The sequence below is a fragment of the Pseudophryne corroboree genome, chromosome 9 (genome assembly GCF_028390025.1).
Source record: "Pseudophryne corroboree isolate aPseCor3 chromosome 9, aPseCor3.hap2, whole genome shotgun sequence".
NCBI lineage: Eukaryota > Metazoa > Chordata > Amphibia > Anura > Myobatrachidae > Pseudophryne > Pseudophryne corroboree.
Window position 1 is genome coordinate 154,564,659 of NC_086452.1, and position 24,818 is coordinate 154,589,476.

Genomic DNA, 24,818 nt, shown 5'->3' on the forward strand with positions numbered 1-24,818 from the left:
TTCTAGAGTCTCAGTCACACAGAGCCAATAATAGACAATAGCGAGAGGTCTGTTTCGGAGAAGATATGCCACCACCTTCTGTGTCTCTGACATACATTTGATTTTATAGCAGCAATAAAGAAAGAAATACTCTATTCATTATGACTTGATTTATTGGATGCAGTGAATGCACCACCTTCCTGCATTGTGTAAGTAAATACGAGATTTCGAGCTAGTTGGACACGCATACTATATTTAAACTGTTAAAAAATTGGAGTGGTCACAGAGTATCTCAAGACATCAGACAAGCACTATAGCTGGAGACCAGCATTATTCTGTAGAAATAGGGATTAACACACACGCACACACTCTGCACTTCTGCAATGGTGTAAATGCTAAGTGACAGGGATATAATATCTCTAATTTATAGTGCAGTATCTAATAATCACATTATATGCTACTTGATGCAAACCATGCAGGTCATTAGAAGTAAGTATACGCGCTCTAATCATGACATTAAGCCCCAAGGGATAGTCCGCAATCTAATGATGGCCGACAAGCAGGGTCTCTGTGGGGTATCGGCTTACACTCGGCAGGAAGCTTGAGACCTCTCAGCTATCCGTGTTCTTTGGGGAACACTAGATTTCCATGTACGATATACAGTACATACAGTTTTTGAAAGCCTGGGATTCTATGTATAGTAATGATGCAGATATTGTCACGTATGCTTCCATTTTATGCCATTTAGCACCAGACTTAAATTTTATGATGTGTGATTGGCTCAGTAGAAATGAAATATGATGACTGAGGCTATATATTTCTTCAATAAATAATATAGAAATGGCCATGCATGTAAGATGCAGCTTTAGGAGCGATGTTTAAAACCCCTGTGAGAGATAATGGGAAGACGTTGCCCATATAAATCAATCCGCTCCTAGCCTCATGTATCAAGCACAGTCTATAAAATGACAGTTACTAGCTGATTGGTTGCTATGGGCAACCTCTCCACTTTATCTCTCTTGAAGACTTCCCACATCTCCCTCATTGTCATACTTGTTATACAGAGTTCTGGATCCAACCTCCCCACACATATTGTTACACTTTGTTTGGGGTTCATTATTGTGAGATAAGAGTTCAACGTTCCTGGTTTAGTATGTGATGCACTACAGCGACAAGCTCACTGAGACAAAGAAAACCATTGGTCTGCTTAGCACTGACAATAGGAAAAGCCGTGATTCCATTGCGGGAGTAATTTTACATGGCAGCCCGTTGACTTGATGTTTTACCCCCTGGAGTATGAGATGGGGAAATGCTGTAACAGAACTGCCACTAGTGTCCCCAGAGTCTCACGAGCCATATCAGTTGTATCGATGAGTCTTGATTAGTAGCATAAGAGAGTTTGGGGGAGATTTATCAAAACTTGGAGAGAGATAAAGTACCAACCAATCAGCTCCTGACATTTTTCAAACACTGCTTGTAAATTTATGGTTAGGAGCTGATTGGTTAATACTTTACCTCTTTCCACTTTATCTCCCTCAAAGCTATGATAAATTCCCGTCATATCTATGAAACATTGATGCCTGAAGTAACGCAAGTGAGCTCTATATCGTTAGTTAAATGATTAGAGATAAACATAAAGGACAACTGCAATTCCATCCCTTCATGTAAGCTTTTAAATCAACAGAATAATGACGGCAAAAATCCTCTGAGATCTAGTTAATTAGGATATGGCTTGGAAGCTGTCAGCTTTGCCCTTCCATACGTTATGGGAAGGCAGAATGTAGTTCACACAGTACCGAGGGGTGTGCAATACCGACATACAAAAAGTATTATACTTACACACAAAGTGAACATTACATTTTTTCAAAGTATTCACCAAAGAAGTCTATGCAAAGTTGCATGCGCTCAAACCGCTTGGTGGAGCAGCTGAACCAGTCCGAAACAGGCATTTCTTTTACATGCTGGATGAAGGTCTCCACTGCAGCCTCCGGTAACTGAAAACAAATCCCACGTGCTTGATTTGTGGGAGCACAAAGAAGTCGCAGGGGGCCAGGTCTGAACTTTATCAAGCTCTTGGATGCGTTCATGGGCCAGAAAATCCACCACTTTCCTAGACTTGTGGGCAGGTGCATTGTCATAATGGAGAAGGGCACCATGAGCATGAGTTCTTGGACAGCTCCTTGAAATGGCTTCCAGCACTTGTGGCAGGTATTGGTTGGCATATCAGTCCCAGTGACGGTGTGCTGCTGCACGAGTGGTATGGTAGCTACATGACCAGTCTTGGCCACAAAAACAGCCCCCATATGCTTGGCCACTCTGCACTCATGTCAGAACTTCAGTGTCAGTGCACCTCCAACTGGGGTCCACTGAGCCGACTGTTGTATGGTCTCGGGGTCGAAAAGATCCAGGATTCATCGCCAGTGATTATCTCCCAGACAGAGTTTGAGCGACAGCCATCAAACCTAGCCAGCATGTTGCTGTAACAAGTAACCTGAGCCTCTTTCTGCTCTCGGCTGGTGGGGCACCCAGTGTGCAGAAGCCTTGCTAAGGACAAGCTTTTTGTGGAGTATCAAGTGCATGGACCCGGATCAGATGCCTATCTCATCTAATTGGGCCCTGGCCACCCTAGTGTCCACCTCAACTATGGCCCGCATGGCATTAATGTTGTCCTCTGTGATGGCGGACACAGATTGGCTGCAGCACTCCTTGTCTTCCAGGGTCCACCCCCCGCGCTGAAATTCTGCAAACCATTCAAACACAGTGGTTCAGGACAGTGCTTCCTCCCCAAAAACAGCTCACAGTGGATCAATAACTCTCCTGCTTTCGCAGACCACTCTTGTAGTCATAGAAGATCATGGCTCTCCAGTGGCCTCTGTTGAGCTCCATAACGAATTTCTAAAGCAAGTGAACATGCTGACTTCTTTGGTGTGCAGTGCTACCTATATACAGTTCTGTGCCTTGATATTTCAGAAGAACTTTAGTGAGAGATTATAATTCACAATGAGATTGTGTCTACGCTACCTATGCACTGCACACCCGGACACTTATTGCACACCCCTTGTACTTTGACTACAGTATATTACACATTCTATCTTTGATCCGGTATGCAGTGTCCAATATATATCTGTGAAGAACAGGGTCTATTACTAATGACATTACTAATTGGCAGTAACCTGAGTCGTCCTTAGCTGCGATGACAAGGAAAAGCTATAAACTGTTCTGAGTAAGGCTACTTCTGGGTAAAACATACTAGATTAAGAATATAATAGGCTCACGTATCACTCATATTAATAGGGCAAAATGGATATCTTGTAAAGTGCATTTGCAGTATAAATCTAGTCCGTTTGCTGAAGCCTTATTAATATGTGATGCTGTTGAAGGCCCACCTTTCACATACATGACACTGCCACAGTCTCCTTAAATACTCTGTAGTATGAACACAAAGGATATCATTGGCTGCAATGGCTACAGGTTATTCTACATCTGCCTACTTCAAAATTTGATCTCATTGGGGTATACTCAAGGCTTTTCACTGTGCCGAATATTAGGGATTAACGCATAGAAACTCACTGATTCCACATAAACTGCAGAGTCAATGGGTTTTCCCTGTGCGCTAAACACCAATGGTGGCTTTTTCTTGCTGACTTATCCTTGCTGCTTCACAGTACATCCTCGGTTATTAACGTACTAATTGAATTGGCCTGGCTAGTTACTCTTATTGAATATGCCCCATGGACTTGTAGGAGAACATGAAATAATAATGACAAAGGATTTCTGGCCATAGTGAAATGCACATATTTAGGGGTTTCATACAAATGTGAATAGCAGACGGATTCTACATTCAGACATTTGTGTATAAGAAGCCTCTTTCCTGTGTGCTCACAGACTAAAGGCGTGGGTGTGACTGTGATGGAAGGATCATGGCCGGCACTACGTAGGATGCCAATTGTTAGCGGGCAATTAGAACAGTTATCAGTCTTGCAGTGTTTTTAATGCAAAATAAGATATGAGCGCTGTGTATGTGGTGTTTAAGTCCTGATATATACCATATAGTGTATGGGAATAAAAGTATTTTTAAAATGCAGCGAGTTGACACTACTTTTAACAGTTATTACCACTTTATTAATGTTTAAAGCTATTATACAGATTATGGGGGAACTCAATTAGCCACGGCTAATTGATCCCCCGGGGGGAGAGGGGGGTGTAATTCAGTTACCCCCAATAGCCTGCACTAATGGGGATTTTGTTTCACCTGTCCGGAGGCAGGAGAGACAAGTGATTTCGTGGATGCAGTCATGAAAACATATGGATAAGGGAACTTATGATGGATCCTGTGTATTTTTGCGCAAAGTGGATTTGGAAAAACCGGGGGGAGGTTAAATTAGAAAAATTGTGGTAAAACGGGAATTTACAGCATAAATGGATAACAGGTAATTGAATTCCCCCCTAAGCCTGGAGAACTGGATGTGCTGTGCTTCCGAGTAGTCCTGATGAAACCGATTATGGGGGCAATGATGAATTCTCTAGCTAGCCCTGTACTTCTCCTTCCTTATCCTCCTCGCATGTGGGAGACAGCAGGACTTGGAACGGTGCGTCTGGCTACGGCGAGTTGCGGGCAGCCGAAGATGATGTCACTCTGGATGACATCGATGTTCTCCTGTCAGGCTCAACGGTGATTCATCATTAAGGGTATGGGAGGAGCTTCCCGAGCTGTCCAGAGTAAATCTACCAGTATGTTTTTGGAGTGTGGGAGGAAAACCATGCAAACACTTGGAAACCATACATACTCCACTAAGATAGGGCCATGGTCAGAAATTTAACCTATGACACCAGTGCTGTGAGACAGCAATGCTAACCACTATGCCACACTGCCTCCCACGCAGGGCCTAGTTTTGCATTTAGTGTGCAGCACATATTGTTGCATGCCTACTCATTTGTCTTGAAAGACATCTACATGTGCGGAGATCTTCTAAAAAACATTTCCAAAATACGACCATACCTTACACAAGACACTGCAAAAACTCTAATCCTTGCTCTCATTATCTCCCGCATTGATTATTGTAGTAGTCTCCTTACTGGTCTTACCAAAAAGAGACTCTCACCATTACAATCCATTCTGAATACAGCTGCGAGGCTAATCTTCCTCGCTAGACGTTCATCGGCTGGGGATCCACTATGCCAGTCCCTGCATTGATTACCTGTATTTTACCATATTCAATATAAAATACTTTTACTCACACACAAGGTAATTAACCAAACTACACCAACATACATCACTTCGCTTATCTCAAAATATCCCCCAACTCGACCTCTTCGCTCTTCACAAGATCTGCGTCTCTCATCCACACTCATTACTCGCTACCATGCACGATTGCAGGATTTTCTTTGGGCTGCACCTACTCTGTGGAATGCCCTCCCACGCAAAATAAAACTCTCCTCTAGTCTCCAAACCTTCAAGCGTTCCCTGTAAACTCGCTTGTTAAGTCAAGCTTATCCAATTCTGGAACCACTCACATAACCTTTATAAGCTTTCCTATCCAATTACATCCCCACTGTAGAGTCCACACATATTCTCCACATATTTTCTCTTTCTTCACTTTTCCATCCTCCTGACCCCAGGCCAACATTGCTGTGTGCTCATATTATACATCCCACCAAGAACCTCTGCAATCTGGTGGCCCTTTATGCAGTAGATAACACCTATCCTTGTGTATCAATGCCTTTTTCCCTATAGATTGTAAGCTTGCGAGCTGGGTCTTCCTACCCCTGTCTGTCTGTTATTATCCAGTCTTGCTTTTTTCGCTGTTGTTTGCAATTGTTTTGTTTTATGTTATTACTGTTTCCAATTGCAAAGCTCAACGGAATTTGCTGCACTATATGAGAAACTGTTAATAAAGAAAGAAAGAGATAATAAAAATATTTTGTAAACAAGTAATGCTGGACATCTTAACTTTATTCTGCCCTCCCCTATGGATATAGAAATATATTAGTCTTGGCAAATCCTTTCCAGTAAATGTTTCAGTCTTCAAAGTAAAATTATAGAGTCATTTAAGTCTGTTATGTTATTATTGCAAAATGACGGACACAGTAAAAGTCTTTGTAACAAAGATCCTGACTTGTGTTTGTGATGCTGGGCATACACAGGCAGATAAAATGCCTATCAGACTGGCACTGCAGGCATACACTGTGAGATCTCTTACACATTAGACAATGTCGCTCTGTGAGCAACGTCGTCTAGTGTTTCCCCCTCTCGGGCCGGCCGGTTGGCGGCCACCTGTACACACTGAGCGATATGACCGCTCATATCGCTCAGTGACGTCACGCTTCCGCCAGCCGTGCATGCAGCTCCTGGACGACGGTCCAGATAGAGCATGCATGTAATGCCGACAGCGATGATCATTGCCGACCCGCGGGGCCGCACAACGGTCATCGCTGGTGGCATACACACTTGCCGATAAAATGAGCGATGTCGCTCAGAGAGGGGGAAAATGACCGACGTCGCTCATTTTATCGGCAATTGTGTATGGGCCTTTAGTGTATTGTTCCTCTTTCTCGAAGGAGGAGACATTTCCCCGTTCATCCCATATGAAGGACCAAGGAATGTCCGTCGGTCAGCCGCGGCAGGGCATTCACTGTCCGATGTGGGCGACATTTTCACTTTCAAAATAGTGTAATCCCAACTGCCGGCAATTTAACTGTATCCCTATATCACTCATGCCTTTATAGATAGACCACTATTGGCTCACCATCACCATGATCCCGCTAAAGTGAATAGCTTGTGGCGTTAATGATTCCAGTATTTAATTATAGCAAGTCTTCCATTAAATATAATCTTGGTCAAAGTAACCTTGAACTCTTAAATTGCTGCATAGCTGGAGCAGGTTCACACTGAAACCATGTGTATGGTATTGGCCAAAGAATGCAGCCTCAGACTGTAAAAGCTGCTTGTTGCTGGGACACTGGAATATGAAGCCAAAGCAGGCAGCAAAGCAAACATCGGCAGCTATGTAATGTTTGTGATTAGCTTTGTACAATTATATATAATATACTTTGATGGGGTTTAGTTTTAGCTTCACAAAAAATTGTAGTTTATTTTTATTTAGCGTGCTTACAGGTGTGTGTACATGTAATGTGTAACTTTTGTATTCATTTTACAAGTATGAGCGACTATTCAAATGTTCTGTTGCCATGATACCTATATGTTACACAGGGCGCAATATTGATTTATGCAGTGCAGCAACTGTCTGCCACTGTTGCGGCTAAGTTGCACTGGGTATGTGCTGCGATGCTATTGCCACAACAGTAGCAGTGGGGATTTATTCACAAAGTAAATGACAGTAATCATCTGTGGGTGGTAATGGAGTGGGGTGGTGGCCACTCAAATACATGCATGTCGTGATTATTTTGTGGCATGTCACCGCTTGCGACTGTGATCCCATATACAGTTAAAATGGCTGCAGTGTCTTACCTCTGACGGCCTTGCTGCGCTACTATAGTGTCTGCGTCTTCATGCACAAGCGGAGTATTTGAGAAACCTCCAGTGGGCGTCTCAATACAGCGTGGCTGTGACATGGATATTTTTGCACAGCCGCTGCATATGGGATGGCGGCTGCGACAGCATTTGCGTCCGTCTGTGAATCAGGCCCAAACGGTATTTCCTACAGGAGCACGTTGCATTTTATCTGTGGTGTTACCTGCATATTAATGGAAGGAAATCTCCCAGTTTTGGTCTGCTTATTGTAATATAGTAACATAAGCTGTACAATCCTCTCATTACATTTTTCATACTCTTAGGCATTTTCTAAAGGCTCCCTTGTGTCGTGCATGTCCAACTGGTACATGAGTGATTAGTTAATAGGAGGATTATAGAGGACCAGGTCACTTTTGAGTAAAGATTTTTTTTTTTCTACTTCATGAATAGTATTTTCTTTGGGTGCTAGGAGTTTGTTTTAGGAACACGTTTTCTAAGGTATTTGCATTTGTTTCATCCCCATCCATTGCTGTCCTTCCTTTCCCACTATCCATATCCTTACACAGGAGGAGAGAGGGGCATTCTGGGAAATATTAATCCAATATTGTTGTCTCAACAGCAAGCAAAGCAACTATTGCTGTAGCAGCCCATGCACACCTGTTGTACTCACAGCCTGTAATGCCCTGTCCGTGCACACCTGTTGTACTCACAGCCTGTAATGCCCTGTCCGTGCACACCTGTTGTACTCACAGCCTGTAATGCCCTATCCGTGCACACCTGTTGTACTCGCAGCCTGTAATGCCCTGTCCGTCCACGCCTGCTGTACTCGCAGCCTGTAATGCCCTATCCGTGCACACCTGTTGTACTCGCAGCCTGTAATGCCCTGTCCGTCCACGCCTGCTGTACTCACAGCCTGTAATGCCCTGTCCGTGCACACTTGTTATACTCACAGCCTGTAATGCCCTGACCGTGCACACCTGTTGTACTCACAGCCTGTAATGCCCTGTCCGTGCACACCTGTTGTACTCACAGCCTGTAATGCCCTGTCCGTGCACACCTGTTGTACTCACAGCCTGTAATGCCCTGTCCGTGCACACCTGTTGTACTCACAGCCTGTAATGCCCTGTCCGTGCACACCTGTTGTACTCACAGCCTGTAATGCCCTGTCCGTGCACGCCTGCTGTACTCACAGCCTGTAATGCCCTATCCGTGCACACCTGTTGTACTCACAGCCTGTAATGCCCTGTCCGTGCACGCCTGTTGTACTCACAGTCTGTAATGCCCTGTCCGTGCACGCCTGCTGTACTCACAGCCTGTAATGCCCTGTCCGTGCACGCCTGCTGTACTCACAGCCTGTAATGCCCTGTCCGTGCACGCCTGCTGTACTCACAGCCTGTAATGCCCTGTCCGGGCACGCCTGCTGTACTCACAGCCTGTAATGCCCTATCCGTGCACGCCTGTTGTACTCACAGCCTGTAATGCCCTATCCGTGCACACCTGTTGTACTCACAGCCTGTAATGCCCTATCCGTGCACACCTGTTGTACTCACAGCCTGTAATGCCCTGTCCGTGCACACCTGTTGTACTCACAGCCTGTAATGCCCTGTCCGTGCACACCTGTTGTACTCACAGCCTGTAATGCCCTGTCCGTGCACACCTGTTGTACTCACAGCCTGTAATGCCCTGTCCGTGCACGCCTGCTGTACTCACAGCCTGTAATGCCCTGTCCGTGCACGCCTGCTGTACTCACAGCCTGTAATGCCCTGTCCGTGCACGCCTGCTGTACTCACAGCCTGTAATGCCCTATCCGTACACACCTGTTGTACTCACAGCCTGTAATGTACTTGATAGGTTGGTTGCTAGTGGCCACTTCTCTACGTCTACTCGTTTCAAGGTTTGATACATTTTGCCCCATAGTCTGTGGTGAGGCAGCTGTAGTTGGTGTATTATAGTGGTGGTAACTGTGTTAGGATGCAGCGTATTGCAGTAGGATCCAGTCATTTCATCCTCCTACAAAGGGTAGCCTTTAATAGACGTAACTGGAGTAGGGCTCGCACATGGCCTGTTAACGGTTTTCAATAATCAGTGCAAAATTCCTTCAAGACCAGATTAATATGAGAACTATTTTTCATAATGATATATCTTTTAACATCAGAAACCTTGTATCACTACAACATCCTGCAACATCTACAGCTGACCCAGCAAGATGCAATCACTGGCTAATGAACATGGGTGGTAAAAATGGATCTGATTGGCTAAGGTTGTTCTGTCCCCGCCCGCTTCACAATTAGGGACATAGGGGCAGATTTCTTAAGCCTGGTGAAGTGATAAAGTGGAAGGTGATAACGCACCAGCCAATCAGCTCCTAACTTCCATGTCACAGGCTGGGTTTGAAAAATGACCGTTAGAAGCTGACTGGTTGGAACTTTATCTCCATCCACTTTATCACTTCACCAGGTTTAATACATCTGCCCCATACTGATATGCAGGGAATGAAGATTAATTGTTAAAGGGGCTTTGACGTTTGTCATACACATCTTATAAATGGCTGATCCTACCTAATTAGATTTTTGTTTGGCTGTGTATTTTCTGACACCCCATCAGTATATCAGTCGCCAGAACAAGTAGACGCCAAGATAATGTAGCCTACAGTTAATGGCCACATTGCCCTTGAAGTAGGAGGAATAATTACTTGCCTTTTTGAAGTAATAACGCTGGAACAAATCCTTCTGATACTGGGCCTTTTATTTGTCAATGACATCCACAAAATCATTTTTGTTTTAGAATAACAGATGGTTCAGTGTAATACCCTTTCATTTGTGCCTGTGTAATCAGTTTATATTGTTAGGAAAGTGTTGCCCACCCACCCGGTTACCCTGCGGCTGACACATCAATGTCAGCTGAGGTAACGGTGTGCTGAGGATTCTCAGTTACCCTTGTGATCTCTCTCTATTATGTGAGGTCTGTTCTTCATATCGCTGCTAATAGCATGCATCTTATCTGCAAAATGTGCTGAGCACGTTCTAGAGCCAATTTGGTCTGCAGCTGTCCAGCAGATTTTGTGCTGGGTTAGGTCTTGTTGCAACACAATATCAGTGCATCCAGAGAGAAAATAGCCAGTGGTTTGCCGGTCAGATGGCTATATTAAGTGACCGTGCTGTTTCACACCCCATTGATGTTTATCAAAAAAGACAGAGGAAAGTGTTTCATATCAACTGTTACTTTTTATGCATAGTGTGGGATGATATGCGTGTTGGCATTGGGTGTGGTATTGAAAGTCAATGTCTAGGTCGACAGTAACTAGGTCGACAGGGTGTCTAGGTCAACAGGGTCTTTAGGTCGACATGTTCTAGGTCGACAGGTCAAAAGGTCGACATGACTTTTTAATGTTATTTTGGTGTCGTTTTCTTCGTAGAGTGACCGGGAACCCCAATTAGTGCACCGCGTCCCCTCACATGGCTCGCTTCGCTCGCCATGCTTCGGGCATGGTGCCTTCGCTCCGCTACCGCTTCGCTCGGCACAGATTACCGTTCCAATCGTAGTCCACGTGGATCGTTAAGTATGAAAAGGTTCAAAAAAAGAAAAAAAATTGTGAAAAACTCATGTCGACCTTTTGACCTAGAACATGTCGACCTAGACACCCTGTCGACCTAGTTACTGTCGACCAATAGTGGTCGACCTAGACATTGTCGACCTAGTTACTGTCGACTTTCAATCCGGATCCCGTTGGCATTAGTATGTAAACTACGATTCCATCAGATGTGACATTAGCTGGAAAACTAAATGTTGCAAACAAACAAAAATATGAAACCAATTTTATGTTCTAAATCAGATTACTTATTTTCTGATTCATTAACACAAGAAAACCATTGCACCTACTTCTACTATAGCCATAGGCTTATGATTGCTTGCATTATGCCAACATAAAGCCTATAGCACACTAAAAAGGCTGGCAAACAATGCATGTATGTACGATTAATATGCATTAATACAAGCGTTGGTTAACGGCAATACAAGAAAAAATGACAGTGGGTTTCTTGAGTATTTACAGCAGGGGTGGCCAACCAGTCAGAGTCAAAGAGTCAAAAAATGTTGTTAGGTTCGTCAAAGAGCTGACATCAAGCCAAAGGTGCGCATGCAGAAATAGGGTGTGGCCTTGTGCCTGCTAGGCCACACCCCTGGTATAAAATACAATGAAAATGCCAGATCCACATAAAATACATTTTAAAGCCAGAATCAACATAAAATACATTGAAAAAGATCTTTCCACATAAAATAATTTAAGAATCCATATAAAATATATTGAAAAAGCCATATTCACATAATACACTTCAGCTCCTCCATGTGTCACTCCAACCAGCACCCGCCTGTGTCGCTGCGGCCAGCTCCCCCATGTGTCACTCCAGCCAGCACCTTCCTGTGTCACTCCAGACAGATCCCCCATGTGTCACTCCTGCCAGCACCCTCCTGTGTCATTCCAGTCAACTCCCCCATTGTGTCTCTTCTGCCAGGATCCTCCTGTGTCACTCCAGCCAGCTCCCCCATGTGTCAATGTGTTACTCCTGCTAGTACCCTCCTGTGTCACTCCAGACAGATCCCCCATGTGTCACTCCTGCCAGCACCCTCCTGTGTCACTCCAGCTACCACCCTCATGTGTCATTCCAGTCAACTCCCCCATTGTGTCTCTCCTGCCAGAATCCTCCTGTGTTACTCCAACCAGCTCCCCATTGTGTCATTCCTGCCAGCACCCTCTTGTGTCACTCCAGCCAGCACCCTCCTGTATCACTCCAGTCAGCTCCCCATTGTGTCTCTCCTGCCAGGATCCTCCTGTCACTCCAGCCAGCTCCCCCTTGTGTCACTCCATCCCACCCTCATATGTCACTACAGCCCAGTTTCTGGCTCCCTCAGTTTTCAGTCGCCGTAGTGCTGCTGTGTGTCTGGATGGAATACACCAGTTTCCGGATCTGTTGTGGTCAGGTGACTTTGAGTGTCAGGAGCCACATTTAAAAAAAGAAAGCGCCGCATGCGGCTCAAGAGCCACAGGTTGGCCACTGCTGATTCACAGTTACAAATATATTTCTCACCAGCAGTTTTTTTTTCTTCTGTTTTTTAAACCAGTATAGATAGATAGATGTTGATAGATATATATATTTATTTATTATAAATGGGAAAATGGTGGAACTCGCAGGACTTTTACCAGTAATAAATGACGCAGCGGTCAGGAATCAAGAATCAACGTTTCGTTAATTTAATAACGTCATCCAACGAAACGTTGATTCTTGATTCCTGCCCGCTGCGTCATTTATTACTGGTATAAGTCCTGCGAGTGCCACCATTTTCCCATTTGTATCCGGTTGTGAGACCAGTTTGGGAGGCACCGAGGCATTGCAAAGCGTGAGGAGAGAGTGCCGGCTATTTCTGCATATATATATTTCCTAAAACCATATAAACTCTATTCTCACACCAAAACCACATCTATAATTTATAGCTTCTGGCAGTACACTATTGATAATGTTATCCAGCTTTCAAAAGAAAAGCCAGATAAAAGCAATAGACGATTATTAGAAAGAATTCCTCTAAACACTTCTTGGCCTCGCTCAGCAGCTAGGCTGGATGGGAAAGTAATGTAACGAGCAGAAGTGATTGCATGTATAAAAGCAGACCTGTTCACTGCACGAAGGTTTAGTGTGCAGTCCGACTTTTACTGTACTCCGAGATTGTACCTTTGTTTTCTCTAAATATGGCATTTTTAGTCATTTAAGTGTTAAAAGATAAGAGAGTATAGACTGCGGCTCATAAACTCAGTACAAAGGGCAGATGGTGAATTTGAAAATGAGCCGTACTTGAGCCCAGGTGCAGCCTTCCTGCATCCGACCCGTGCATGACGGCCTTTGATCACACAGGCAGGCAGGCAGGAAACACCCACATCCCACTGACTGGTGACAGGGCATGTGACAAGTGACAAAATGAAAGTTCCTGTTTGCAGGGTGGCTGCTCTAGAGGTAGCCAGGTGATACTGGCTCATGAAAACGTCTCACCTGGGCTATCGCTCACCTGTTGTCTTTCAGTTCTCTAAGGACCAGTATATTATGGATGGAGGGGCCCCTGAAAAACTTAAGAAGGAACTGGAGGAGGAGTTGAAGTTAAGCAGTGAAGACTTACGGAGTCACGCTTGGTACCATGGAAGAATTCCTCGCCAGGTATGTAAGAGCAGTCATCGCACTGTAAAATATTCACCAGCCAGGATTGCTATTCATGTAAAGCAGTCATTTGGTTTGACCTACCCGAAGGCCATCAGTATAGAACAATAATGTGGTTAAACACTTACAAGACGTTGCTTCTCCTGTGCAGTGTAGAGTCAGCTGCAGGTGTACAAGGTGTGTGAGCAGCCTGTCAGTGAGGTCAGCAGGACCATTCATCTGTATTATTTGCTCAACACACCTCAACTGAGTAAGAATTATGTATAGTCGGAGTGAAAGAGACTGAAGTTACATTTGTAATGCCAGGCTTTGCCAAAGTGACATCTTTATCTGAGTCACTTTGTTATATGCGGAGCTGTTTAATATTCTTCCAGGAACCAAATTGAATTAATCCGCATCTGGGATTTAAGGCATCAGTCTCCTGGGCTCCATTATTGTGGTGTCACAGATATGTTTTGTATTCACCTGGACAGATCAATGTGCTTTCAACTTAATTGTGAAAATGATAAACTGCGATATGCAGCATAGATTTAATTACAGTCCTTCTGATTCACTGCTGAGCAGGGCCGAGGGCTTCCACTGACAACCCTGCAAATGTCTGTATCGGCTCCTTAAGCATTCGCACAATGTAAACTATTCTAGAAAAATACAATAAGCAGGGAGCTGTGGTTGCAGACAGATAATAGATCTCTAAACCATTTTCATTTGCAAAAACCAGGGAACTGTACAGTATACATATAAAAGGAGGCTCAAGTCTGACCCATAGAGGTAAATGTAATAGCAGGGGTAAAGGATGAAATACCTACAATCAAAATACCGACAACAATTGACCGACAGTCAAAATACCGACATTTAAAATACAGACAAGGTCAAAATACCGACATTTAAAATGTTTGCAGGTCAAAAAGTCGACACAAGTTTTTTTGTTTTTTTTGTGTGTTTATGGCGACATAGTTTGACATGGACAACATATAAGTGTACCGCGTCCCCTCGCATGGCTCTCTGCCCACTATTATATTCCCCCTCCAGGTCCACTGGGATGGTAAAGTATGGACAAGTCGGTTTCAATGAAAAAAATCATGAAAAGCCGACTCTTTGACCTGTAGACATTTTAAATGTCAATATTTTGACCTTGTCGGGATTTTGACCGTCTGTCAATGGTTGTCGGTATTTTGACTGCCAGGATTTTGATTGTAGGTAAATTGCCCGCATCCCTAATAGCAGTAGCGAGTCTCCCTGATGTTTTAAAGGGGCAATCATTTAAAAGGCAAAAACAGATTGATTTTGCTTTTGAAATATTTGCCCCCTTAAAACATTGGGAAAACTCTGTGAGAACTCCCAGAAGCCTACAAGTCGCAAGCTATTACATTTACCCCATAGACAAATTATGCCCACAGAGCAGTTTTATTTATGATGCACACTCCTATTAATATAGAGAAAGTGATCCCTTACTCTTTAATATCACTATTCATTGTAGTGACGATAAGCGTGGTGACAGGAGTCGTTTTCTGTTAAATGTAAAATATAGTTTGGTAAATTCAAATAATCATTCCATAATATTTCCTGATATTTTGACCACTAGGAGCTGCTCATTTGAAGTCTCTGAATGACACATGTAAATTTGGCATAGGAAATCCTATTGGGTTGCTGGCTTGTGTTCCTAATTACAAATGTGAAAAGTGTTTCTGTTTCAGTCCCTATTTATTAAAACAAAAACAAAAATGAATTATATTGTTGCATGTTCTCTTTATTGTACTTTACATATCACAGAACAACCCAAATGATATGACTTATTCCTATTAGTGAGAATAATTGTTTTGTTGTGTCAAAACATGCCGACTGATTGCCCACAGTGCATCTGTGGTGCTTTACCAAATTATATTTTACTAAATCATAATGATGTAGCTGTCCGTGTGCTTTGTAATCCTCATTTGTTGCTGGATTCATCGGTCCACAGTGCAGCTGTAGGAATTGTGTGTGGCAGAGATATCTGCTCCATTATTGAGTTACTTTAGGTTACGTGGAATGAATAAACTGCAGAGCAGGATGGATGTGCTGCAACATGAAAGGAGAAAGTGCATTGATTTTCTTATGATCTCTGTTTTGTAGTGCAATGTCACTGTTGGGAGCAGCAGAACCTTATTCCCGCCCCCATCACTGTCAGATACAAGTGCTAGTGACCTCTACATCTCTAGCCTGAGGTCAGCACAGAGCAGGAAAATGCTTCTCTTACATGGTATATATTCCCACCAGCAATAAGAACAACAGGATGGCTTAATAGAATAGGCAGTGGCCGAGCAAGACTGTAACAGAGGTCAGCAGTGCCACTGAAGGCTGATGAATTGTAAATGCACTCACAAGCATACTTAATGTGTCCTTTACTTGCAATGGCTTTTCACAGTTTCCACTGTGTGTCAGCCTTTGTGTGAGCGCTGTTAAAGGATTACGCTGCAAGTGACTATAAAAAGCTAGAGAGAGGTGTATAACTTCCTCCTGTCGGTCTGATGTTGATGTATAGTATTTGTTTGCCTTGTACATTTATAATAGCATACGCCCTGGTTAGTTTTAAGTGTTGTATTGCATCTGTGAAGTTTAGAGCATGTGGTAATGACAAAAGTCCATCATTGTGTACAAATGTAATGGTTCCTGTGTGGTCAGGTGTAATGATGAGTGGTATATTTGAAGGCACTGGTGAATTAGATAGGGCAGTTTTTAAAATTGCTGAAAATAGCTGATTATGTAGTGAACATATTATTAGCTCTGTCTTCATGGAGTAGGATTAGCAGTCCATTCGGCAGCAATTATTAAACGTGATTGAAGAACTATGAGGAGGCTGGCGGCATCCTCTCGTTTATTTGTGCTTTCAGCCCTTACAGCAAGCAGTGCTTCCCAAACTCAGTCTGCAAAGCACCCTAACAGTCCAGGTTTGAAGGATATCCACACATCGGCACAAATGGTTCAATCAAATTGATTGAGGTACTAATTAAGCCATCTGTGTTAAAGCATGAATATCCTTAAAACCTGGCCTGCTAGTGTGCCTTGAGGACCGAATTTGGGAAGCACTACTTACAATATAAAATGTGTATTTTCTTTTTCTGCTAAAACAAAGATTGAGCTGTTAATTTATTTGAAAATGGCTATTTTAGAGATGTGAATGTTACAGCTAAAGCTTCAGAGAAAGGAATAAGGCAGAGGTTCTCAAACGTGGTCCTCAAGGCACCCCAACGGTCCAGGTTTTAGGTATATCCATGCCTCTGCACAGATGGTTTAATTAAATTGACTGAGGTGCAAATTAAGTCACCTGTGGCCAAGCATGGATAAACTTAAAACCTGGGCCGTTGGGGTGCTATGAGGACCGTGTTTGAAACCAAATAAAGACCAAAAAGCTATACCCCCATCTCTCTATGAGAAAACCCAAACAATATATATTTGGGGGGGGGGGGGGGGGGGGGGTGTGAAGTAGTTCTGTTTCTCTTACTTCCTGTGACTGTACACAAACGGGGGAGCATGAATTCACCAGAGAGCCTGTTCTTCTCCCTGCAGGTATCTGAGAGCCTGGTGAGGAGGGATGGTGATTTCCTCATCAGAGATTCCTTGTCCAGCCCTGGAAACTTTGTGCTTACCTGTCAGTGGAAAAACCTCTCCCAGCATTTCAAGATAAATAAAGTAGTCATCAGGCTCAATGAAGCTTACAGTCGCATTCAGTACCAGTTTGAACATGAAAGCTTTGACAATGTCCCTGCATTGGTGAGGTATTACGTGGGGAACCGCAAGCCGGTGTCGCAGCAAAGCGGATCCATCATTTTTCAGCCTATTAACAGGACGGTACCGCTACGATGTATAGAAGAGAAGTATGGGACCTCTCCGGTCAGACGCCTGGAGTTGGGGGCGCTGGAAGGAAAAGAGACTCCGAAAAGGCTGAGTCTAAACATAGGCCATGGGCATGGCTTGTCGCAGGAACACAGTCTGATCCGGGGCAATCTGCTAAGGTGTGTGCGTAGGCTTATAGACCAGTGCGGGAGGTGAATGTGCATGTAATGCCTAGATAGTTCATCCTTTTCTACACCAAAATATTTTCTTAATATGTGCAGAATTATATCTTTTTCTGTATATTTAGTAAAACATATGATCTTTGCGAAAGAAAATATTATTTCACCAGCAGTTTCCCAATTAGAATTTCCTTCAGTGGCAGGTGCCACTCTTTGGTCTGTCAAATTAAATGTAAATAGCACAGACATGAATGGAAAAGTGTTACTTAGCACCCAGACCAACATATAATGGTAGATGCTTTGTAGACCTTCCCAATCAATAGACTTCATACAAAATGCTTTTCCTATTGGATTATTCTTGTTCTAATTCCACAGGAGATGCAAAACACATGCTGTCAACTGAATTATTTTTCCAGACATTTTGCCTTTTTAAGAATATAGATATAGTGGTTTGGAATATTTAATTACACGTACTTGGCCAATGTTGTTCTTTATATCAGTGTAATATAAGATATGATCCGTGTTCCAATTTTGTTACAAGACGTAATTTTGCTTACTGTAATATATAATGTGAATGTGTGTTGTCCCATCAGAACTAAAGGGAAGAGTGGCAGCCACCCAGCTTGTCTGGATCACATGCAGGAAAAGAGACGGCCGCTGAATTCTCACCAGTCAGAAAGCTACCTGCCGCTAGGTACCATTTCATTGATCTATCCTACTCTATACACACACAACCTGTACCGTTAAATCTTCTCATTAGATTGTATTCAAAGGTGAATCAAACTACCTACCTACCTGTAATTACAGACAGATGTGCTCTAACATATACAAACAAGTAATCACTGATGCGTCCTGGAATCACATCATTATCCAGTCATGGTAATATTTATTTTATATTTTTTATTTGGTAGGCAGCAGACAGCCTTACTTATCCCCAGGAACTGATGGGAGGCTGACGCCCAGGCCACATGTATTCAGGACAGGAAGTGAACCAACTCTAAGCCCAACAGAAATTAGGAGGTTCAGCTCTGAGACCCCACCTATGGAAGCGTTAAGGGGATCAGACAGTCAGCTGTGTGCCAGACCTCCTCCAAAACCTAGCAAGGCGTTGTGCATGAAGCGGCCACAGTCTCCAACAGTATGGCAGAGCTTAGAGGCAAACTACTGCGAACTCCACCCTACCCCTCCAGAGGACTTTAGGAGCACAAAGACTCATTCCTCACGCAGCAGTTGTGTGGAAGGTCAGACGATGGATGAAGAGGAGGCCTTCTCTTACACTAATTCAGAAATGAGCTTCCCCACATTGGAGGACAGTATGTCTCAGTGTTCACAGATGGAACTGGATGAGCAAGGGGATGAAGTGGAGTTTATTAGGCCAGTATATGAGACTGAATCATCATTTAACCCTAAGGAGTTTGAGTCTATTCTGCTCACCCCAGAGAATAAACCCTTGGAAACGGCTCTCCTGAGGCGGGTCAAAGAACTTTTCACCAATAATGACCCAAGGACTATTGCCAAATACATCCTCAGAATGGACTGTAAGGTAATGTCTCTTATCTCTTCTAACCTCAAAACATAAGAGGTGATATTATAACGGTTACAAGTAAAATGCATATAGGGCATTGGTACTTATGTAAATGACAGTGGGTAGATTACATGTGCAATGTAAACCACTAAATTGTGTTGCAGTAATAGGATCCTTGAAGATCTACCATACCGCTACCAATCCTAGGTAGCGACGTCGCCTAGTGTTTCCCCCTCCTGACCGGGTGGTCGGCGGCAGTGCATACACACTGAGCGATATGATGACCATATCGCTCAGTGATGTCACGCCGCAGCAGGGTCGTGCAGGCAGCTCTTGGACGACCGTTCTAATTGAGCTGCATGCACGGCCGAGAGAGAGGATCGTTAACGACCTGTGGGGCTGCAGATTGCTCGTCGTCGCTGGCATACACACTTGCCGAGAAAGTGAACGACGTCGCTCAGGAAGGGAGAAAATCGGCGACATTGCTAATTTTCTCGGCAAGTGTGTATGCAACTTTACACCGCAGGTGTTACAGTGGTTGTGCAACACTGATTGCAGCTAACTAAGGGCAGATTGGAAATGAGGGGAAAAGACAAGTAGGAGAAGAGGGACAAAGGACTTTGTAAATGATGATAGGAGAGAGCAGAGCTCAAATTTCACCCAAAAAATACCTAGCTGGTCTCTTGGTAAGGACGCAAAGAAAGCAGTGGATGTTTGTGAGGTACAGATAATGATGAATTAGCGGAATGTTGTGGAATAATAGAATGGGAGATGCTTTTCCTATAACCCGTCTGAAACAACAGTTGCAGCACTGTGTAAGCAACATATAATACACTGCGAGTGGTGGGTATACTATGAAGCATGGTGGATCCAATTTTGGTTAATGATATACATTACCAAGCCTTATCCATTTCTGTTTTAGCCAGCCAAAATATACAAAATACTTATTTTTAATGATGTTTCCCCTTTAAGCGTAAGGTTTATGTACAAGAATAGGATAGATGATTGGACATTCACCCTTATGGTGTCCATACACTTGTGTGATGCCCCGCGACGCGACATCGCGGGGAATTGCACCAGCAGTTCAGGTACGATGAAGAAGTCGCACCTGAACTGCCAAAGTGATTACCATGCAATCATGCGATAGATTGCATGGTAATCACGTGATGGGCACGTCACCGCCGAGTGGGAGCGCCCTCCATCCGCTCCCGGCGGGTGCCCATCGCACATCGCAGTGCGATATATAGCATGTATTTTGATAAATATTAAGTGCAGCACATACTGTCTTGAGACATGAGATTCGACCGGCGTGCCCGCGCATCGCGTCGAAAGGTATCTAAAATGTGCATACAATCCTTCGATTTCTCTCACAGATGCGGTCGAAATCGAAGGTTAGCACCGATTATCTCAAGTGTATGGGCACCATTAAAATAAATAAATGTTCTAACGTCTCAATATTAGTTGCTTATGCCTCTAATAATGATGCTTAGCTTCACTCCATATGATAAGATTCATGAGTAAAAGCCGTTGATTAGAACTTTGCCCCCTAGTGGCTGCTCTGATCATGGCAGAGAATGGTCTGGTATTGTGGAGATCATTTAGCATTGGATCTGATTTTCAAAAAGCAATGACTGATAAATAGAGGGTCTATGCCACGTAATGTCTGCAATAACAGTGATCTCAGGAGTAGTGGTATAAACCCTTGTCTGTAGTTTCAGTTCATTGTGTTCTCTGTAATAAAATCCAAGGTTTACAGTAATGTTCCATGATGCTTACCTATTATCCCATTTCCCTTCCTGTAATGTCATTTATCGTTGTGCCTTTTTTGAGTTCACAAACAGTGCTTAAAGTGGTCTTAGAGAGGTGGTGGAACTCACCCCCCCCCCCCCCCCCACACACACACACACACGCGCGCCTGTGCAATAAAGGGGGGTGGTCTCAAAAAGAAAGGGTCGTGGTCACCAAATAGTATCCCCAATTCAAATTACGCCACACAGTAGCACAATCTTATTCACATTACACCACATAATAGTGTCCCTTATTCATGTTATGACACACATTAGTGCCCCTTATACACAAAGCTCACAGTAGTAGCACCCCAAATACACATAATGTCCACCGTAATAGTGCCCCTCATGTAATGCCCACTGTAGTGGTAGTGACCACAGTTGTAGTGCCCCTTATGTAGAGCCCATAGTATTGGTGCCTCTTATACAGTGCCCCCAGTAATAGTTCCCCTTATGTCCCCAGGAGTGATACCCCTTATTAAATGCCCCCTATGCAATGCCCTCATTAGTAGTGCCCCCCAGTAGAAATGCCCCCAGTAGTTATGCCCCAATCAGTAGTTATTCCCCCAGTAATAGTGTCCCCAGTCAGTAGTTATGCACCCAGTAGATGTGCCCCCTCTAGTAGACACACATTCACTAAAATAATAAACACAATACTCTCCAGCCCCGCTCCTGCTTCCGGACCGCTGCCCTCTGCCTGGCCGCCCGCTCCTCAGAACTATGGGAGAGATGTCATGACGTCTCTCCCATAGTGCCGCACACTGCCTGAGCAGATAGCCAGAGCTCAGGAGTGAGCTCCTGCCTCCGGCTGCTGCTGAGAAATAACACAGTTACATAGTCAGTGAAGTTGAAAAGAGGCAAAATGCCCAGCAGGTTCAACCTGTATTCTATGTTAAGTTGTTCATATTATAATGCGCCTGCTGGAGTAATGGTCCAGTAACAATTGACGCCTATGAATCTTACCACTCCCAGATAATTTAATGTCATTATGTTAAATGCTATAGCCCTGGATACATTTTCCAGTTAGAAATTTGTCCGAAGGAGCCGGGCGCCCGCTGGTAACAAAATCTCAGCGGGCGCTCAACATCTTCCTGGGTTAGGTGAGGCGGAACTGGTTCAGTCTCCAAATGGAACTGACGGAACGCAGTTCTGTCCCGTTCCGGCTCACTTTAACCTCTGCTCACAAAGCACAAGCCTCTTGCATGGGACACTCATCTCCAGGAGCCCAACTACTGAAACAATACATGCATGTTTGTGTGTGTGTGGTTTTTTTTGTTTTGTTTTTTTAAATGTAGAATAACTGTTTTATGGTTTAGTAGTCCAAATAGGTGATCCCACCTCCTCATCTGTTGTAAACACCCCTATACACAGAGCTGTTAATTTGATGTTAATGTTACTTTTTAAACCATATTAAATAAAACAAACACATTTTGCAAACTGTTTTGAAGGTGAAACTCATCAGTTAACTGGTTAACCACTAAAAAATAAGAATACCAATGTTTGGGGAAGAGGGGAAGGTAGGGAGAATTACTACAGTCTGAAGCAAGCAGTCACGGAGGAGGGGGAAGCAAACAGCAATCAATGAGCATGTACCCACAAGCGGGCAAAAAGACAGGATCACAGTCACTACAGCAAGGATTCCCAACTACGGTTCTCATTAACAGTCCAGGTTTAGTGTTATCCATTTCTGAACACACATGGGTAGATCAAAATAACTGAGGTACTACTTAAGTAAGCTGTGCTCAAGTATGGCTATCCTTAAAACTTGGACTGTTCGTGTGCCTTGAGGACCGTGGTTGGGAATCCCTGCACTAGAGGGAAGTAATAAAACAGGGGAACAGGTGTGCATTGGTTATGGGGATAGTGCTAGGAGGAGAGAACAAGTAAGAGGGCCCTGCCTGTGAGGGCTTACAGAGGGAAAAAGTAGCCAGGAAGAAGGCTGTGTATAGTCTGACTGGGCAAGGTATTGAGTTCCAGAGCAGTGGAGGAGCAAAGAGGCTGGGAGGGAGTGTGACCAGAAATGAGATCGGAAATGTAGGAGTCAGTGGAGTGATTGAGGGCTTCTATGTCAGGTCAAGAATATTAAACTGAATTCTGTGGTGGATGGGGATCCAAGGAAGCAGTTTGTATAATGGGGAGGCCGACACAGAGCTGCAAAACAGATAAATGAGCTGATAGTGTGCAGTGGGGAGAGAGCAGTGAGTGGAAGGTTAGAGAGGAGGAGATTGCAGTAATCTAGATGAGAAATGACAATTGCATGAATGAAGGTTTTTTTGTGCCATCCACGGTGAGGAAAGGTCTGATTCTAGAAATGTTGCAAAGGTGAAAGTGGCAGGAGTATGAAATAGACTGAATGTGGGGTGTGAAGGAGAGGCAGGAGTCCAGGATGATGCCCTGGCAGCTGAGGAATAGAGGGTTGTGTAGTGCTGTAGAGTGAGTGGAGGAGGTAAGCGAGTCCTGTATGGGGTAGAGGTGGGTGTCACAATAAATTCAGTTTAGACATATTAAGAAATCCGTATTTGGTGATTGATTGCAACATGGTAAAGCAGTGATTAGTTTGAGGTTCTTGGTTAAATCCCTACCAATGCCCTATCTGTGCGGAGTTTGTATCTTTTCTCTGTGTTTGTGTGGGTTTACTCCCATAATAAAAAAAACATACCAGTAGCTGGCTTCTGACAAAATATCGATCCTAGTGCATGTGCATGTGGTAGGGAATATAGATTGGAGGCTCCACTGGGGCAGGGACTGATGTAAAGGGGTACTTATTCTCTGTAAAGCGCTATGGAATATGTGTGCGCTATATAAATAACTGTCAATAAATAAATAAATGTTTACAATGTTCTGGAGGACACCATACAGTAACAACCCCAAATCTCTGATGTCTACTATAAAAGAGACCACTGGTCCTCACAGGTGCCAACCAGCGTCATCATTGTGCTTTCCTGCTTCATTATATTGTGCTGTACTTGGTCAAACTCAAAATTTGTAAAGGGGGATTTCCATATTCGTGCTTAACATTTAGCATCTAGGCTTCTCATGCACATTGCCAGCCCATTTGCCACACACTTTGCTATCTCTACAATCTATCAAGCCTCCTACTAGCAGGCACAGGGACTGATTTTACATTGAAGTGGTGGAATTGTGAACAGAGACTAAAGCAGACCTTCACAAAAGCACCTCCTGAACACATACATTTAAAAGGAGCGGAGGGAGATTTATGGGCAACAGGAAACACCCCCTACTATATACATAATAATTGCATATAATCTACCTCCCAACATTCACACACAAAATTGGAATAAAATAACCCCTGCCCTTACCTGTCAAAAAAGCTTACTTTTGTGTGAAACTCCACCCCCTTTGCAGCTAGCACCTTGAGACTGCTCCTGGACAGTCGGGAGGTACAGGGGATGTAGATAATATACTGGCTGTCGGGATCCTATACTGCCCGCTTTCCTGTATTCCCACTCGGGTGGTAAATCCACGCCACCACCCGAGGGAGAATAAAAACCTTGGCAAAGCTCGCCACCAGGCATGAAGCGTGGAGGGCGCATAAGGGGACTCGCGGACGGTATTCTGGGTGGCAAGATGCTGCTGTCGGGATCCTGACAGCTGGGATATCATACTGAATCCATGGCCCTCATTCCGAGTTGTTCGCTCGCAAGGCGATTTCAGCAGAGTTACACACGCTAAGCCGCCGCCTACTGGGAGTGAATCTAAACTTCTTAAATGTGCGACCGATGTATGCGCATTTTTGCGATCAAAAACGAGTTAGCAGTTTCTGAGTAACTCCAGACTTACTCTGCCTGTGCGATCAGTTCAGTGCTTTTCGGTCCCGGCTGACGTCAGAAACACACCCAGCGTTCG

The 24,818-nt window shown here is 44.0% G+C and overlaps 1 protein-coding gene across 2 annotated transcripts in view; it reads left to right on the top strand.

Annotated features, from left to right (window-relative positions):
* The window catches only part of BCAR3 (BCAR3 adaptor protein, NSP family member), a 207,247-nt gene that overhangs the window by 136,838 nt on the left and 45,591 nt on the right, over positions 1 to 24,818 (top strand). For both annotated transcript variants that reach the window (XM_063939864.1, XM_063939865.1), the window contains 4 exons: positions 13,519 to 13,650; positions 17,194 to 17,639; positions 18,233 to 18,333; positions 18,551 to 19,182. In XM_063939864.1, coding sequence (XP_063795934.1) covers positions 13,519 to 13,650; positions 17,194 to 17,639; positions 18,233 to 18,333; positions 18,551 to 19,182 — 1,311 coding nt within the window. The remainder of the gene's footprint in view (positions 1 to 13,518; positions 13,651 to 17,193; positions 17,640 to 18,232; positions 18,334 to 18,550; positions 19,183 to 24,818) is intronic.